Source organism: Prionailurus bengalensis, chromosome D1, assembly GCF_016509475.1.
Source record: "Prionailurus bengalensis isolate Pbe53 chromosome D1, Fcat_Pben_1.1_paternal_pri, whole genome shotgun sequence".
NCBI classification, from domain to species: Eukaryota; Metazoa; Chordata; class Mammalia; order Carnivora; family Felidae; genus Prionailurus; species Prionailurus bengalensis.
The window spans coordinates 86,132,083-86,149,654 of record NC_057346.1 but is presented as its reverse complement, the minus strand read 5'-3'; the positions used below and the strand labels follow the sequence as shown (position 1 = coordinate 86,149,654).

The following is a 17,572-nucleotide window of genomic DNA, read 5'->3' as shown; positions in this document are numbered from 1 at the left end:
TTTTTTAAATACAAGTAGAATTAATACACAGATTAGTTTCAAGTGTACATTATAATGATTTAACAGTTGCATATATTTCTCAGTGCTCATCAAGTTAAGTGTACTCTTAACCCCCTTTATTTCACCATACCCTCACCTACCTCACTCTGGCAACCACCAGAGTTTGTTCTCTATATTTCAGTCTGTTTTTTTGTTTGTATATTTTCTTCTTTGTTCATTTGTTTGGTTTGGTGTGGTGTGGTTTTTTAAAGTAATCTCTAGGCCCAACATGGAGCTTGAACTCAAGATCCTGAGATCGAGAGTTGAATGCTCTACTGACTGAGCCAGCAAGGCATCCTGCTTTGTTTCTTAAATTCCATCAATGAGTGGAATCATAAATATTCTTAGTTCTCTGATTTATTTCACTTGGCATTATATCCTCTAGGTTCATCCATGTTATTGCAAATGGCAAGATTTCACTCATTTTTATGGCTGAGTAATATTCCATTATATATATATGTATATTACATATATATACATATTACATATATATAAATCTATATATTTTATTTTATATAAATATAATTTATATATATACACACATATATACACACACACACACACACACATACCACTTCTTTATCCACTCATTTGTGGATGGATACTTGGGTTACTTCCATATATTGTCTATTATAAATAATGTTGTCATAAACATAGGGCTCCATTTATTTTTCAGATTAGTGTTTTCATTTTCTTTGGGTAAATACCCAGTAGTAGAATTACTAGATCTTATAGTAATTCTATTTTTAATTTTTTAATATAATTTATTTTCAAATTGGCTTACATACAACACCCAGTGCTCATCCCAACAAGTGCCCTCCTCAATGCCCATCACCCATTTTCCCTCCCCTGATCCCCCTGTCCATCCTCAGTTTGTTCTCTGTATTAAGAGTCTCTTGGGGTTTGCCTCTCTCCCTCTCTGTTTGTAACTATTTTTTCCCCTTCCCTTGCCCCATGGACTCCTGGTTCAGTTTCTTAAGATCCACATGTAAGTGAAAACATATGACATCTGTCCTTCTCTGACTGACATATTTCACTCAGCATAATACCTTCCAGTTCCATCCACATTGCTGCAAATGGCATGATTTCATTCTTTCTTATTGCCAAGTAGTATTCCACTGTATATATATACCACATCTTCTTTATCCATTCATCAGTTGATGGACATTTAGGCTCTTTCCATAATTTGGCTATTGTTGAAAGTGCTGCTATAAACACTGGGGTACAAGTGCCCCCTATGCATCAGCACTCCTGTATCCCTTGGGTAAATTCCTAGTAGTGCTATTGCTGGGTCGTAGGGTAGTTCTATTTTTAATTTTTTGAGTAACCTCTGTACTGTTTTCCATGGTTCCTGTATCAGTACATTCCCACCAACAGTGCCCAAATGTTCATTTTCGTTTATATCTTCACCAATACTTGTTATTTCTTGTGTCTTTTTTTTTTTTTTTTAGCCATTCTGGTAAATGGTAATATGTTTTAAATTTCAAATTCTACTAGTTTGAAATTGACTTTTGTATTTTAACTTTGTATCCTGCAATTTTGCTATAATTGCATCTGAAGCCTTTTAAGATGAGGGCAATTGCATACTTCTTGTCTTCTTGTATCTTTCTTCCACATGCATGTTTTCTTTTGTTCCTTGTATCTCAAACCCACTAGAAGGTCCCATATAATGTGAGTTTGAATATTTAACTCTGCTATACAAGATATGAAAGTAAATAGGATGATAACATTCATAAGAAATGTTGAGCACAGAGAGTAAATTTAAGCTAATAGATTATGAGATATAGGTGAAATTCATAGGCTGTATATAAATATGCGTAAGTTGTGTGAGGAAAAAAAGGCAGAATTCAGTAGATGTACTAAATATACATAGTAACCAAGTTACTATAAATAGAAGAAATGGAATATATGATTGAAAAGACAAGTTTTATTTATGGAGTAGAAAGGCAGAAAGACTAAGTCATGATCTTGCCACTTCAGGGCTAACAGCGATGTCATCTGTAAATTGGCTACCTATACATAACATCCAGTAGGGTCCTATTTTGGCCCACAGTGCTATGCCCAAGAAATGCAGATAAAACCTATATATCTTCACTAAGTTAACTGGCAAGCTACAGCTTTGGCCAAGTTTACCTTACTTTGGCTAAGTTAACTGGCAAGCTACAGCTTTGGCCAAGCAGCTTTGGCTGCTTCTCTGTTTTCTCCCATTAGCAAGTATGTGCCATTTAATCCCTGTACCTTCTGTCTGGGCCACTGGCTCAAATCTCAACTCTGGTCCTCATAGCATACCATCATGGGGAAGATGTCATCAATGGGCAGAAATATCAGAGCATGTGAATATCACATAACCCAGGATTCAGATAGTGTGATTCTGCCACTCACCCCCTATCCTAAGCATGTTAACTTTATTGCTTGCTTTCCTCTTTATTAGCATTGTGTGTTTTAAATTTGTGTGTGTATGTGAACGGAGTATTTTAATTTGGTCTGTGAGCCCTCTGGGTTAGCTTGCTCTGTAATGTACTCCATGGCTACCTTTACATGAAGTAATTTTCCACTTGACGGTACTCTTCACTTTGAACTTCTGTAATCCTTCATCACAATCTGGGATTTTGAGCTAATCCTTTGAATCATCACATCTAGGTTCATGGAATGAACCTAGAATAAGCTGTGAAAGGAGTGCAAATTTATGGTGATTCTGTGGCAATCTTTAGCACCTGGTCCACAATGACAGCACTATGAGAACTTCTCACCTCTGGAATGAGCCCTTCCTAGGCAAACCCAGGAAAACTGAGCCAATACCAGTTTATGTGAAGAGAGGAGTAGAAGGCTATTAATTCTGGCCCACCTACATTCTCTCCTTACTCAGAGTTGAGGAGGTCAGAGGTACTAACTGACTAGAACAGCGGCCTTCAAATAGTTTTGCTCACGTACCTCCTAATAGAATTTGAGAAACATATAGTCTCTTGCACAATTTTTAGGTTGACATTTCAAATCTCTCATTATAAGCTTAAGTAGCTGGAAAAGAAGTAGTTTCAGGTATACTATGAATGTTGACATTTTAAAGTAAAACAGTTAAGGGGTGCCTGGGTGGCTCAGTCAGTTAAGTGTCTGACTTCAGCTCAGGTCATGATCTCGCTTCACTGTTCATGAGTTCCAGCCCCGCATCGGGCTCTGTCCTAACAGCTTAGAGCCTGGAGCCTGCTTCATATTCTGTGTCTCCCATTCTCTGGCCCTCCCCTATTCTCTTTCTCTTTCTCTCAAAAATAAATAAAAACACTTAAAAAATTTGAAGTAAAACAGTTACATAAGTCTTTTAAACATATCTAATAAAATATAAATTCCATATGAATTTTAAAAAACATTTTGTTATGAACATTTTCAAACACACAGTAAAAAATAGTAAAACAAACCCTCATGTATTCTTTACCCAAGTTAAATAACCATCAATTTTCTTCTATTTTTATTTATACTCTTTGCTACTTTTAGGAGTATTTTAAAGCAAATCATAGTTTACTTAAAAATACTTTGGTTTGGTTTATCTAACAGATAATATTTATTTTAATACCATTTATTCATACCCAGTAAAATAATTTCCTTAGTTTCATTAACTCCCAATTTGTGTTCAAATGTCAACAATTGCCTCAAAAATGTATGTCTTATTAAAGTTGGTTTGTTTGAATCAGGATCTAAACAAGGTTTATGCATTGTGTTTGGTTGATATAATTTCTTTTATTATAAAATCATTTTTTAAATGTTTATTTATATAAGAGAGAGAAAGAGTGCATGAGCAGGGGAGGGGCAGACAGAGACAGAGACAGAATCCAAGGCAAGTTCCAGACTCTGTGTCAGCACAGAGCCCGACGTGGGGCTCGCACTCATGAGCCATGAGATCATGACCTGAGCTGAAGTCAGACGCTTAACCAACTGAGCCACCTGGATGCCCCTGGTTGATATAATTCTTAAGTCTCTTTTCACTTGTAGCATTTCTCCATCTTTATTTTCTATGTTATATAGACATATATGTCATACAGACATACAGACATCTCTACCTCCCATATTTCTTACAAATTAGAAGTTAGATCTAGAGTCTTGATTATATTCAGTAGTTTGTGGCAAGAATGTTTCACAGGTATTCCCATGTTTATAATCCCTGTGGAATCACATATGGAGAAATCATATATTATTTCAGTGTTATGTTAAAATGGATCAATGGTATATATGATATCAGTCAGATTCATCTATTATAAATTTCCCATCACTCTTACATCTAATGATGACAAACATTCCCTGGATCCATTGTTTCATTAGGGTTTGTACTGTGGTGATTTGCTGCTTCTTTTATTCCATCTCTATGTATTAACTATGATTCTCCTTCGAATAAGAATCTTCTCTCACCATCTGTTTGGTTATCCTGAATTATAGCCCATTCAGGAAAGCAGGAAAGGTACATTTGTCATTTTTCAGAACAATAACTTGGTGCCCTAGCGATCAACAAAAGGTGAATGATCACATAATGAAGTTTTAAAATTTTATTTTAATATTTTTAGATGCTCATTGGTTTCTATATGTTCGATGTTCCGATCTTTTACATTTTTTTAATGTTCAGAGTGCCCCTCTTCTGCCAGTGGAATTCCCTTCAAGTTTGTTCCTGTGTCCTTTTGACATGCCCCACTTGTCTTTGATAGCTTCTTTGTTTTCAGACATGATAAAATGTGGTAGTTCCTGGTACATTTCTGGCCACAGATCTAAATACTTATAGGATTCAAAAACATTAAAACATTAAAAATATTAACCATCTGTTCCTCAGTGGTTGAAAATTGTATGTACTTTCTTTTCTCCTCAAACTTGTTTCTATTCCATTTCTTCTACAGAATTTTATCTTTCATGCTTGAAGTCTTTTATAGGCTTTCTTTAGGAAAGCCTATATATGGAAGGCAAGGTTCTAGACATTGATTTGCTAATAACTATGTACACTTGCATGCCCCTTGGAAAGTCTCCCTGTGCTGTTTTGTTATTGGTAGTTAGTGTCCCAACTTGAAGACAGTCATGCCTCTTCTCTTCACTGGCTGACACATTGTACCTTCTATGTGCAAGTACATCAACTTTATATAGTGGCTACTATTCTTAACCCTTTCCTATAGATGAAGAAACTGATGTACAAAGATGTCTAAAGTGTCACAAATAGCAAGTGGACAGTGGGGATGTAAACCCAGATACCCTGCTCCAGAATCCAGGCCTATAACCACTATATATTGAATGCCTTTTAGTTAGTTAGTTAGTTAGTTAGTTAGTTAGTTAGTTAAGAGAGAGAGAGAGAGGGAGAGAGAGAACATGCAAGTGAGTGGGGGAAGTGCAGAGAGAAAAGGAGAGAGCAAATCCCAAGCAAACCCTATGCCTTTAGCGTGCAGAGACTGACACCAGTTTCTATCTCACAGACCCAACTGGGACATCATGACCTGAGCTGAAATCTAGCGTTAGATGCTTAACCAACTGAGCCCCACCCAGGTACCCCTTGAATGCCTCTTTATAGAAAGGTGCAGGGGAGCCTGGATGGCTCAGTTAGGTTAAATGTCTGGCTTTGGTTCAGGTCATTATCTCCTGGTTTGTGAGTTTGAGCCCCACATCAGGCTCTCTGCTGTCAGCAGCAAGAGAGCTACTTCAGATCCTCTGTCTCCCTGTCTCTCTGCCCCTCCCCCACTCATGTGCATGCTCTCTCGCTCTCAAAAATATTAAAATAAAAAAATAAATAAAAATAAAAAAGGGTGGAAAAGCAGATCTAGGGATGGGCATGAGTGGAAAGCTTATATTCATGTAAAATGGTTAAGAGATGGAAAGTAAAAAAAACATGGTTTTTCAGTGAGTGAGTAAATAAACTATGCATGTGTTAATAAAACAAGGTAGTGCTGTTACCTGTACTCTGCTAAAATACCATAGTGGTGTCAGTCAAATTAAAATTAACACATTTTTATTTCTTTAATTTCTAAATAACAGTTTTCATTTAATTAACGTACATGAATGTTATCTGCAAACCTACTGTATTCTGCATATTGTACTTAACCTGTTAATACATTCTACTTCTAGTGAGGATAACACTTTTTATAGTAACATTACAGAAGAACTATTGCATTTAATAATTGTAATGATTTTACACTTGCACAACTCATTTCAGCTAAAGGTATCCTGAAACTATTTTACATGGAAAAAAGAAAACCTATACCTACCACTAAAATGATAAGTTACTGCTATATTTCAAGAGATATTTTTGAATGTTTGGTGCAAATTTTCTTAGTTTTTAATGATTAGACTATATATAATAAACACACCACGACAAAGTATTTCATTCTACAAGGTGATTTACTCTTTAATCATAAAGTTTTGCCTTGCTATACACAGCTGGAGTTTTTAACTTTTAAGCATTCCCCAATTAGGAAGACCTAACCTATGAAGGAATTGAACAGTCAATGGTTGTTGGTTGTTATGGAAGTCTGAGAAGAGAACCTTAGCCCTCCTAATGTGAGAAGCTTAAAGGAGGAGGGGCAGGGGGAGAGTGTGAAAGCCAACAGCCCTTTGGTCTTTAGGTGGAATACCAGAGGAGTGCTGGGCAAAGAATAGCTCTTTTTATTATTACTAATATGGAGAAAGAGAACATTCTTATTTTGATATAGACTGAGATTCATCTTACAATTTTTTTAATGTTTTATTTTTTGAGAGTGCATGTATGTGCCCGCAATCTGAGGAGGGGCATAGAGAGAAAGAGAGAGAGGCACACACACACAGACTCCGAAGCAGGCTCCAAGCTCTGACCCATGAACCCATGAACCACGAAATCGTGACCTGAGCCAAAGTTGGACGCTTAACTGACTGAGCCACCCAGGCACCCCGAGAGTCACCTAACATTTAATGAATGTCTACCATGTGCCAAACACTGTGCCAAATACTTTCATACTCACCATTCATTTAATCCTCATAACCATGTGAATAACTGGTTTTGCAAATGAGATGACTAAAGCTCAGAAAAGCTATAATACTCAAGGTCACTTATAGTTACTTGGAAGAGAAAGACATGATCTTATGTATTCTAGGTATATATTTCTCCATTATATTTGTGACTATAAGTTACATTACACTCCTTTTACTCTTCCATATGCTTAATTAAAAGTAAGTCTAGCAACTTGCTAACTAGCTAACTTGCTTTCCTGGATAGCAGTTTAGTTCACAGATTATCAGGAGTTTCAGGATTAGATTCAACTGCAAAAAACAAAGACCCTCTTTCAAGTCTTTGCTAGGATTTTATCACCTCAATGAGGCCTATACTGACAAACCTTTTTAAAAGTACACTCCCAAGGCACCTGGGTGGCTCAGTTTAAGCATCTGACTTTGGCTCAGGTCATGATCTCACAGTTCATGAGTTCCAGCCCTGCTTTGGACTTTGTGCTGTTTCAGCTCAGAGCCTGGAGCCTGCTTTGAGTTCTCTCCCTCTCTCTGTTTCTCCCTCTCTCTGCCCCTCGCCTGCACATGCTCTGTCTCTCTCAAAAATAAATAAACATTAAAAATAAAATTGCATTCCCTCCACTCCCAATCTACCTTGCCTGATCAATTTTTTTCCATAGCATTTATTGCCTAACATCTTACAATTTACTTACTTCTTATGTTTATTCATCATCTGCCCCCACTAGAATGTAAGCTCCACAAAGGGCACAATTTTTTTCCACTAATTGTTCATTGAAAAATTATATATAAGTACCTAGAAAACTGCCAGGTATATTGTAGGTGCTCAATAAATAATCTATGGATAAACAAACGCTTTTATTTAAGAATAGCAGTAAGGGGTGCCTGGGTGGCTGAGTTAAGTGACTGACTCTTGATTTCAGCTCAGGTCATGATCTCACACTCATGGGATTGAACTCAGTGTCAGTCTCTGCACTGACAGCACAGAGCCTGCTTGGGATTCTCTGTCTCCCTCTCTCTTTGCTCCTCCCTTATTCATTCTCTCTCTCTCTCTCTCTCTCTCTCTCTCTCTCAAAATAAATAAACATACATTGAAAAACTAGAATAGCAGTGAAAGGTAAAAGTAATATTTTTTGTTACCTTACAAGTAATATCCTTCCTGTTACTAGTGGTATGTCATGTTACCTAGGGACTCCTCATTATGATAGTAGGATACATCAGAGAGGAGACTGTGTGGCTATTTTTATAAGCAGTATGAGTGGGTGGTTACACCCTGGAAAGGGCCCGACAACATTCTTTGACATTATTTTTTATGGGAATATTCACATTTTTTTATTCTTAAGAAATTTGAGGTGATTTGTGTGCATTACTCAAGATTTCTAGGTTGTTGGGGGTGGCTGGGTGGCGCAGTCAGTTAAGGGTTTAACTCTTGATCTTGGCTCAGGTCAGGATTTCACAGTTTGTGAGTTCGAGCCCCACATCAGGCTCTGCATTGATGGCATGGAGCCTGCTTGGGATCCTGTCTCTCCTTCTCTCTGCCCTTTACCCACTTGTTCTCTCTCTTGCTCTCTCTCGCTCTCTCCAAATAAATAAATAAACTAAAAAAAAAGAAAGATTTCTAAGTTGCAAATAAGAGAATCCCGACTCAAACTATTTTAGCCAAATAAAAAAGAGAGAGAGAGAGAGAGAAATCTGTTGGCTCGGCTCACATACCCAGGAAAATGAAGAGATAGGGTTGTTTTTTAATACCAGGTTTCAGGGATTCAAATGTCATCAGAAATCTCTCTCACTTTTTAATCTCTCTCCATCTCTCACTTTTGTTTTTATCTGTTTTGGCTTCATTCTCAGTCATGGAGGTTTAACATTGTTCTGAAAGGTAGCAATTCCAGAGAACAGAGCATGACTTTTTCTTTACGGGGATTCTGATTTAGCCATCACTGTTTCTGGGAAAGGCACTTAGATTGACTGGTCACAGGCATACTCACTTCCCTACTGGAAAGTAAGGCCACATAATTTAGAATTCTCCATTAGAATCAGGACAAAGGTAGAATCCAAAATGGAAAGGATGGAGGACAGGCAAAAAAAAAAAAAAAAAAAAAAAAAAAGCATTGTGGTACACTTTTCAATAACATATTCCTCATGTTAAGGTTGTTATAATGAGCAATTTTCTAGCAAACAGCAAAAATGAAACTGCTTTGCAATAAATTACCATTTTTTGCTTTCTTGAATAGGATTATGCCATTCTTTTTTTTTTTTTAAGATTTTATTTTAAAGTAATCTCTATACCTAATATGGGGCTCAAATTCATGCCTCTGAGATCAAGAAGGGCATGCTCTACCCACTGAGTCAGCCAGGGACCTAGGATTATACTATTCAAAGACTCAGATTCATACTTTTGTTTTCCTTTAGACTTCATCTCTGTTGTTTTATCATGATATCTCACATTTAGCAATTGCTGCATAGCCTAGAACATGGTGAGAGAGAACTTGTGATTAATGCCTAGCCCCAATTTATGACCCTAGAGGATTTTACCTTTTTAATTAAATAACATTCTTCCTCATTTTTAGCTGAAAATGGCAAAAAGAGACACAGATGATCATGGAGCATCCATTTCTCAGTCTTCTTTATCCCCCTTGACTAAAGCCATGAAGGCATCACAGCAGAGCAGCACCAAAGGCACCTTCAGTGGAGATACCGTTCACCCAATTTACAAATGTATTTCAAAAGATTTACCAAGGTAAGAATATTATTTCAGCAGCTTACACTGAATTCTGAAGGAGATAAAGTGCCTACAAAAAGTTGTCTAATTAAATGTTCCTGGAGCTGATGTCAGTATTAACTTGGAGATATGATGGTTTAAGAAGGTTGTTGCCTCAATTAGAGCCCTTCAATTTCTTCTATTTTATGGGAAGAAAAAAGGTAGATGATGTAATAAACATAAATTATGCCTGGAGTCTGACTTGGACAGTAGTATAATGATAATAATAATGGCAGGACAGATAATATTGGCTATATGCCAGTCACCATGCTAACCTCTTAACCTGCATTATATCTATTTAGTTCTCTAAACAGCTCTGGGAGGAATATAAGGCAGGTAGTATTTAAACATTTCCGTTTTACCTATAAAGAAACAATTACCTAGAGAGGTTAATTAACTTGACCAAGATCACAGAGCTGGTTAAGTACAGAACGTATGGTTTGAACCCATATGGATCTAACTCCACAGCAAGAACTCTTCTCTAGTATATTCTACCACACTTCTCAGAAATACAAAGCAGAGGAGGCAGATGTATTTTTCCTGTGTTTTTGTCTACTGGAAAATGAAAGAATAAAAAAGTGTCTGTTAGGTTTTGTTAAACTATTGGCTGGCTAAATGTGATGTCATAGTCTTTATGTTAAAAAGAAAATGTATACTATAAAATCGTTGAAGAGAATATTCATAAACTAAGGATAATGTTAATATCTTATAAAAATGCCCAGTTACATTTATATCTTAACACAGTTTCATTATTTTTTTACGTATCAGTAAATTTAGACGAAAGTGAAATCTAGACTTTTAGTGGGGTGCCTGGGTGGCTCCGTCGGTTAAGCATCCTACTTTGGCTCAGGTCATGGTCTCCCGGTTCGTGAGTTCGGTTCATGAGTTTGAGCCCCACATCAGGCTCTGTGCTGACAGCCCAGAGCCGGAGCCTGCTTTGGATTTTGTGTCTCCCTCTCTCTCTGCTCCTCCCCCACTCATGCTCTGTCTCTCTCAGAAATAAACTTTAGACTTTTAGCTAATTTTTGTTTTGCTTTATTCCTCTGAACTCTGAGTGCATATCAGCAGTGTCTGAGATTATTTACACAGTGTACTAGCTATATGGCTAGATAATTTTTTAGAACATCATTACTCAATATAGTTATACTGTAGAGACATAAGTTACTCGTGAAAGTGTTTTCCTCAATAAGACAATGGAAAACAATTTCTAAATAGGATTTTTAAGTATTCCTTTATACAAATGCCGTTGCTAATAAATGTGTGTTTACACATTTTTATTGCTTTAGAATTTATTTTTACCAATTTCCTTTTCAAAATCATACTACATTCACTTTTTATTCCAACTATCTTTTGTGCTTTTTTAGATTCTTTATTTTTTTCTGCTAGAGCTAACTGTAATTTCATTTATACGGTTTCTTTCTGCTTTTTTTCTCATTTTCTTTCTTTGATTCTGACTCTTTTTAACTCTGGCTTTTTTTGTCCTTTTTTTAATGTCAGTCTTTCTTTTCATGTGACACCTTCCTACTGCCTGTTTTTTAGTAGTTTATTTCGATGTGGTACTCATATTTCTTTGTCTGAATCCTAATTTCTTTTCTGTCACTATTACATTTTACCATCAACTTTGATTATGATGTACCTAGAAAATAAAGTAAATCTCCTGGTAATCGAATGGAAGTCAAAGACAATGCCCAGAGATCTTTTACTTTCATGCAAAAGAAAATGATGAGTTTCAACCTGAAAGGGGTCAAGTTCATAAAGGCTAATGGTAATCTAAGATCTGTTGGCATTAATATGATTATCAGAGAGAGGCAATTTTCTCTACGAATAAAGACATTTTCCCCCTGATTGAGGTTAAAACTTTTCTTGTCTCATTCTTGTTTTCCTTGCCACCTTTCTTCCACAATCTTTGTGATCATTTTATGAGAAATAATTATTAAAATATAGTCAGTTTGTTGTTATTTTACTTATATCACAAAAGATTATGTTTCTTTCCACTAAACACACTGTACATTTTACAAAATATGCCCACATGTATTAAATCCATTCATTGCAGCCATACAGTGACCAGTCACTTTAGTCTCATGTTATTACCTGATGCTATTAATTTATTCTATATTGTATTTACATTATTCACTCTTCACTCTTTCTTGTGTTCTTTCAGTGTTTTTTCTTTGTCCTTCTTCTATATTTGTAGCAGAGTGAAAACTGCTATACCAGGATCCTTCCCTCAACAAGAAAACTAATCACCATCAGTGTAAATGAGTTCAATAAAATTGTGCCAAAGAAGGTCTGATCCTCCCATTTTATGACTTACCAGTACAAGGTCAGATGACTGGAAATATCTAGCATCATTCTTATGAAAAGCAGCACAATAGGAAACTTTTCCTACCTAGCTTTGGTGTGATATATTTCCAGGTACGCTGGCACAGAGCACCAACCTTTGAGACATGGATGGCAAAATTAATTATTTATTGGTAACTGGTATCTATGGACAGTTCTGTCATATTTATAGAAAGATATTTCTAAGTGCTGAGTAGATTTCCAAATTAAAATTGCATTTTAAAATTAAGATAATGTTGTAAACAGTATTTCTTTCTATCCCACATATAAAATATTTTATTGATTTTTAGTTGATGATCATCTAGGATGTAATTTCATGATTTTTATAATAGAAAGTTATAGTATCTTTTAATCTTGCTTGCAGCTGAGTGTGTTGCCAACTCTTTTAATTCCCTGCAGGAGAAATTTTTTTTAGTACATTAAACGAGGACTTAAATCAGTTTTAAAAGTGAATTACCAACGGTTTTTTGTTATGTTATCTGGGTTACTTTTCACAGACAAATCGTGCTTTCAAGGAGACTGGCAACACATAAACTATTCATTCACTTTTTAATGTCTAATTTTAGTTATCTTGGATTTTTCTTTACTTTTTTTTTTTAAAGGTAATCTCTGTGCCCAATGTGGGGCTTGAACTCATGACTCTGTGATTAAGAGTTGGATGCTCCACTGACTGAGCCAGCCACGCACCCTGGGTCTTGGATATTTTTAATTGGAATGAGTCTTAGATGCCTTTATAAATAGAAACATTTGATCACATTGCCTTTTCTAGGGACAGTTTAAGTTTAGCAATTTCATCATTCCAAAAATGGGCTCAGTTCCCAGCACAGGATGGGTAGCAGAAGGGAGAGAGGGGAGACAGCAAAAGTTAATGAAGCAAGGCAACACCTTAAGTACCTCCATTGCCCAACAAATCACACTTTGTGCAGTTCATATTTTTTTTCAATTTTTTTTCAAAATAAAAATCTCTACAGATCTAAAGATTAATGTATGATTTCCTTTTAAAATGTTAAAAGACTATATTGTTTCCTTTTGAAAATTTAGATTTCCTCTGGAAAAATTTCTGTATAATATCTATAACCTCCCCAGTTTTAAAGATGTACCTTGCTCTTATTCCTTTGTACATTTGTATAAACACAAATATACTTTTCTGCCTTTGGGTGAGATGATCCTATATTCAGATGGGTCCTTTACCAATTTTAGAAATTGCTCCTCTTGTTTAGAATTTCCTTCTATAAAATTAAACAAGTTCAATTTAACAGACATTGAATAGCTCCTATAGTGTATATATGTAATTTGAATACTATGCATTCGTTATTATTCAATCATCAAGTTGTAAGTACAAATTTGATATAGTATGTATTGTAAAATAACTGGAAATTGCTTTGCAACTGGGATACCCTTACCTAAATTTCTAGGCCAAACTAGAAATATATTTTCTTCTGGTGTTGGAGATAAAATTTGAGGGGAATTGTTGAGTTTTATTATTATCACTTGTATTATTTACTTTCTATGATGTTTAACTTACATTTTCTAGCTATTGTAGAAAGTTATTTATATCTTTAGGTTATTCATTTCATCAAGTTGGAGAAAGGTTAGGATGAAGTTTAATGAAATTTTTGTACTTTATGTACTCCAGAGATTTTATACAAGGTTACATTCATCAAACATATATAAGGTTATTTCTTTTATTCGTTGCATTCCAGTATTTTAAGTTGGTGATTTATTGTTGAATGTACTTGGGGTCATTTTCCCTCATGTTTACATTTTCCTATTTGTATTTATTCCAATTAGAGACTTTAATTACTATTAAAATGGTAATAGGATAAAGATAAGTTTTACAAATGACAATATTAAAAAAAAAACATAACTCTTCAGGAAGGTTTAAATGCCATACAAATATAAAGCAAGAAATATATGCTTGTCAAATATACAGTATAAATAAATAATTTAGATGAAAATGGTTGACTACATTTAACAAAGAGACTACTAAATAATGAGGGGCTAAAGAGTGGTTGTTATACTTGATGTACTTCATTGAATATTGTAAGTAATTGCTATCCATAAAAATTCTATGGCTTCTGTATAGGAAAAAGAGACATTTTGACAGCCAACACTGGTATGAAGCAACAGCAAGTACAAATCCTTGGCATCTGTCATTATTCTGCTGTTGAATTCACATCTAAACTATGTGATTACTTAGACCTGCATGTTTGTTATTGAGCCATGATCTGTCAAAGTAGCCACACTTCCTAGTTATGAATAGAATTATTAGCCACCTGCAAATTTCTGCCATGGAAATCTGAATTCACTGAGGATGCTTTGTGTTTGAAAGAGCAGGGAAATAAAAACTCTGTGTCATTTTTATGCCTGTGCTGAAGTTTTTGATGAAATGTTTCTACTTAAGTAAAAGTAAAATATTTAGAAAATACAATATTAGTTTATACTTTAGTCCATTATAAAATTAGTAAAGATTTTGAATAAAACAAAAAGTAAAGCAACTATGATTAGAAAGCTGATTGTGTAAGTTAGGCTACTATTAGCACAAAGTAACAGAAAACTCAACTGAAAGTGACTTTAAAAATGAGGAACGGTCATTATCTTACATAACAAGAACCTCAGAGGCAGGCAATTCGAGGGTTAAATTCAGTGGTTCAGCAGTGTTTTCAAAGAGCCTTGCTCTTTGTATCTTTTCCTCTGCCATCCTCAGACTATTGGCTAGATCCTTGGGTATGACTCCTCCTACTCACAAGATGGCTTATTACATGTTCACTCAATAATGTCTGAATAAAGGGGTGTCTGGGTAGTTCAGTTGGTTGAGCATCTGACTCTTGATAGAAGCTCAGGTCACAATCCCAGGGTCATGGGATCAAGCCCCTTGTCAGAGTCCACACTGACCGTGGTGTGGGAGACTGCTTGGAATTCTCTCTCTCTGTACCTCTGCCCCTCTCCTTCGCTTGCTCTATGAAATGAAATGAAATGAAATGAAATGAAATGAAATGAAATGAAATGAAATAAAATGAAATGAAATGAAATATAAAATAAAATAAAATTATAAAATAAAATAAAATAATAAATTTTATTTAAAAAATTTCTGACTAAAGACAATGGATATTTGATTATTTCTTTTTTAAGATTTTATTTTTTTAAGTAATCTCTACACAAAATGTGGGGCTCATACTCAGAACCCCAAGATCAAGAGTCACATGCTTTACTGGCTGAGCCAGCTAGGTGGCCCTATATTTCTTTTTTATTAGGGCAAAATACCTTTCTCCAGATGACTTTGCATCATGTCTCAGTGACCAAAATTGGATCATAGTAATGTAGTAATCATAGGCTGATTACTTAGCCTGCAAGGGACAAGGGAAATATAATTACCATCGTTGGTGTTAGACACTGAGGATTCACCCATGGGAACTGATTAGGGGATACTTTCCATGGGCATATAAAGAGGATGAATCCACAACATAACTGAGACTTTTCATCTAAGGAAAAATCAGTGGAATAACTGTTGGATAAATAATCAACATTGCCTGACATAACTCTTGGCTTTGGCTTTCTTACATTTTATTTCAAAAATTGTGTTTATTTTGTCAGTGGTATTTTAGTGACACATTTTGGCATGATGTCATAATTATCACAGAGTAGTTATTCCTTTATATCAACTACTGGTTAAGTTTCAGTAGAAGTGTAAAAGATGTAAAGCAAAGATCTTACCTTGGCAGAATGGGTATGAAATCATGTGAAATCACATAACAAATCACAAAGCAAACATATCAATATGCAAACTAGTACGTCAGTTTATACAGGATGTAGGGGAATGATTTAGAATAAGGAAGGCCTTAAGGAAGATGATAGTCACTATGAACTCATAGTCACTATGAATTCTACAGCTATAAGAACTAAATTCTGGCAAAACTTGAATGACCTTGGAAAAAGACCATGAGCATCAGATGAAACTGTAACACCAGATGACACCTTGATTTCAGTTTTATGAGATCCAAAGAAGAGGGTCCTGGGAAACTTTACCCAGACCCTTGACCCATGGAAACCATGTGATAATAAATAGATATTGTTTTAAGCCACTAAGTTTGTGGTAATTTGTTGCCCAACAATAGGAAACTAATACAGATAGATGGATGATAGATAGATAGATAGATAGATAGATAGATATTTTTTAAGAGGGTATATTTCTGGGGGTGCCTGGGTGGATCAATCGGTTAAGCGTCCAACTTCGCTTCATGTGAGGTCATGATCTCACAATTTGTGAATTTGAGCCCCGCATCAGACTCCGTGCTGACAGTTGGGAGCCTGGAACCTGCTTCGAATTCTGTGTCTCATTCTCTCTCTGTCCCTCCCCCCATTTGTGCTCTGTCTCTCTCTATCTCTCAAAAATAAACAAATGTAAAAAAAAAAATTTTTTTTTAAAGAAGGTATATTTCTGAAGTTGTATAATTGATATTCTTGTACCAACCTAATGTAGTAGAATTTAGGCTTTAGGCTGGAAAAAAATGCTTTCTTACTAGTGGTAAAAGAGTAAATAATACAGTGGTGAATTGGAATATTTGACAGAAATCAAAGTCTAGCATTTTATATGGGCTACATAATTGATAAAGTATAGTGATTCCAGCTATCAAATCTACCAGGACAAATGTGAATGCACAGGAAGGAAATACATTCCTATATGCAAGGGTAGCATAGAAATCTTACCAATCTTTCAAACAATTTGAAATCTTTATATATATGAATTGTTTACAGATATAATGAAAGATTTACAGTAAAGACACATCATAAACTTACAGGACAAGATAATAAGGCTGACATAGAAATGTTAAAATTTATAAAATTATAAATTAGTCCAGGTTCCATAATGTGGTAGATAGCTTCAACAGTGATTGAGGACAAATTGAGGTTATTTTTTATGATAAAGAATCCTTTCCTAAAACGATTGGTTTAGGAATCCACATGGATTTAAGCCATGGATTAACCACATGGATTTAAGGTACACATATCCTTGAAAAATGGAATAAGGAAGTATATATAGACCACAAGCCCATGGAGGGAGCAATAAATAGGCATGATATGTTCTAAGGTTCTTGCATTATCTGGAAGGTAATTAATTAGTAATTTATATTAATCTTTAATTATAGGATTCATATTATAATATCTAATGTTTCCACTAAAAATAAGGTTAAACAATGCAGGGCATTCAATCTAATAGAAAAAAATAAAATAATAAAAAATATATATTATTTAATCCAAGAGTGAACAAGAAAGGAATGCAATGGAACAGAGAATGCATACGAAGACTAGAAAACAAATTGTAAGGTTACAGGCTAAATTCTCAATTAAAAGACAGACAGTCTTGGTGAAGGAAATAACTGTGGGAAGGTATAGTACAATTCTAAAAGGCAAAAACTGTCTGTGGGGGGACAATAGCTATATGAAGATATATATAAATCTAAAGGTGGAAGAAAGTTCACTTTAATA

General features: G+C 35.1%; 1 protein-coding gene across 1 annotated transcript in view; it reads left to right on the top strand.

Annotated features, from left to right (window-relative positions):
• DCDC1 (doublecortin domain containing 1) overlaps positions 1–17,572 on the top strand; it is a 309,876-nt gene that overhangs the window by 17,256 nt on the left and 275,048 nt on the right. The window contains exon 4 of the mRNA XM_043582274.1: positions 9,555–9,724. Within this exon, the coding sequence (XP_043438209.1) occupies positions 9,555–9,724 (170 nt within the window). The remainder of the gene's footprint in view (positions 1–9,554; positions 9,725–17,572) is intronic.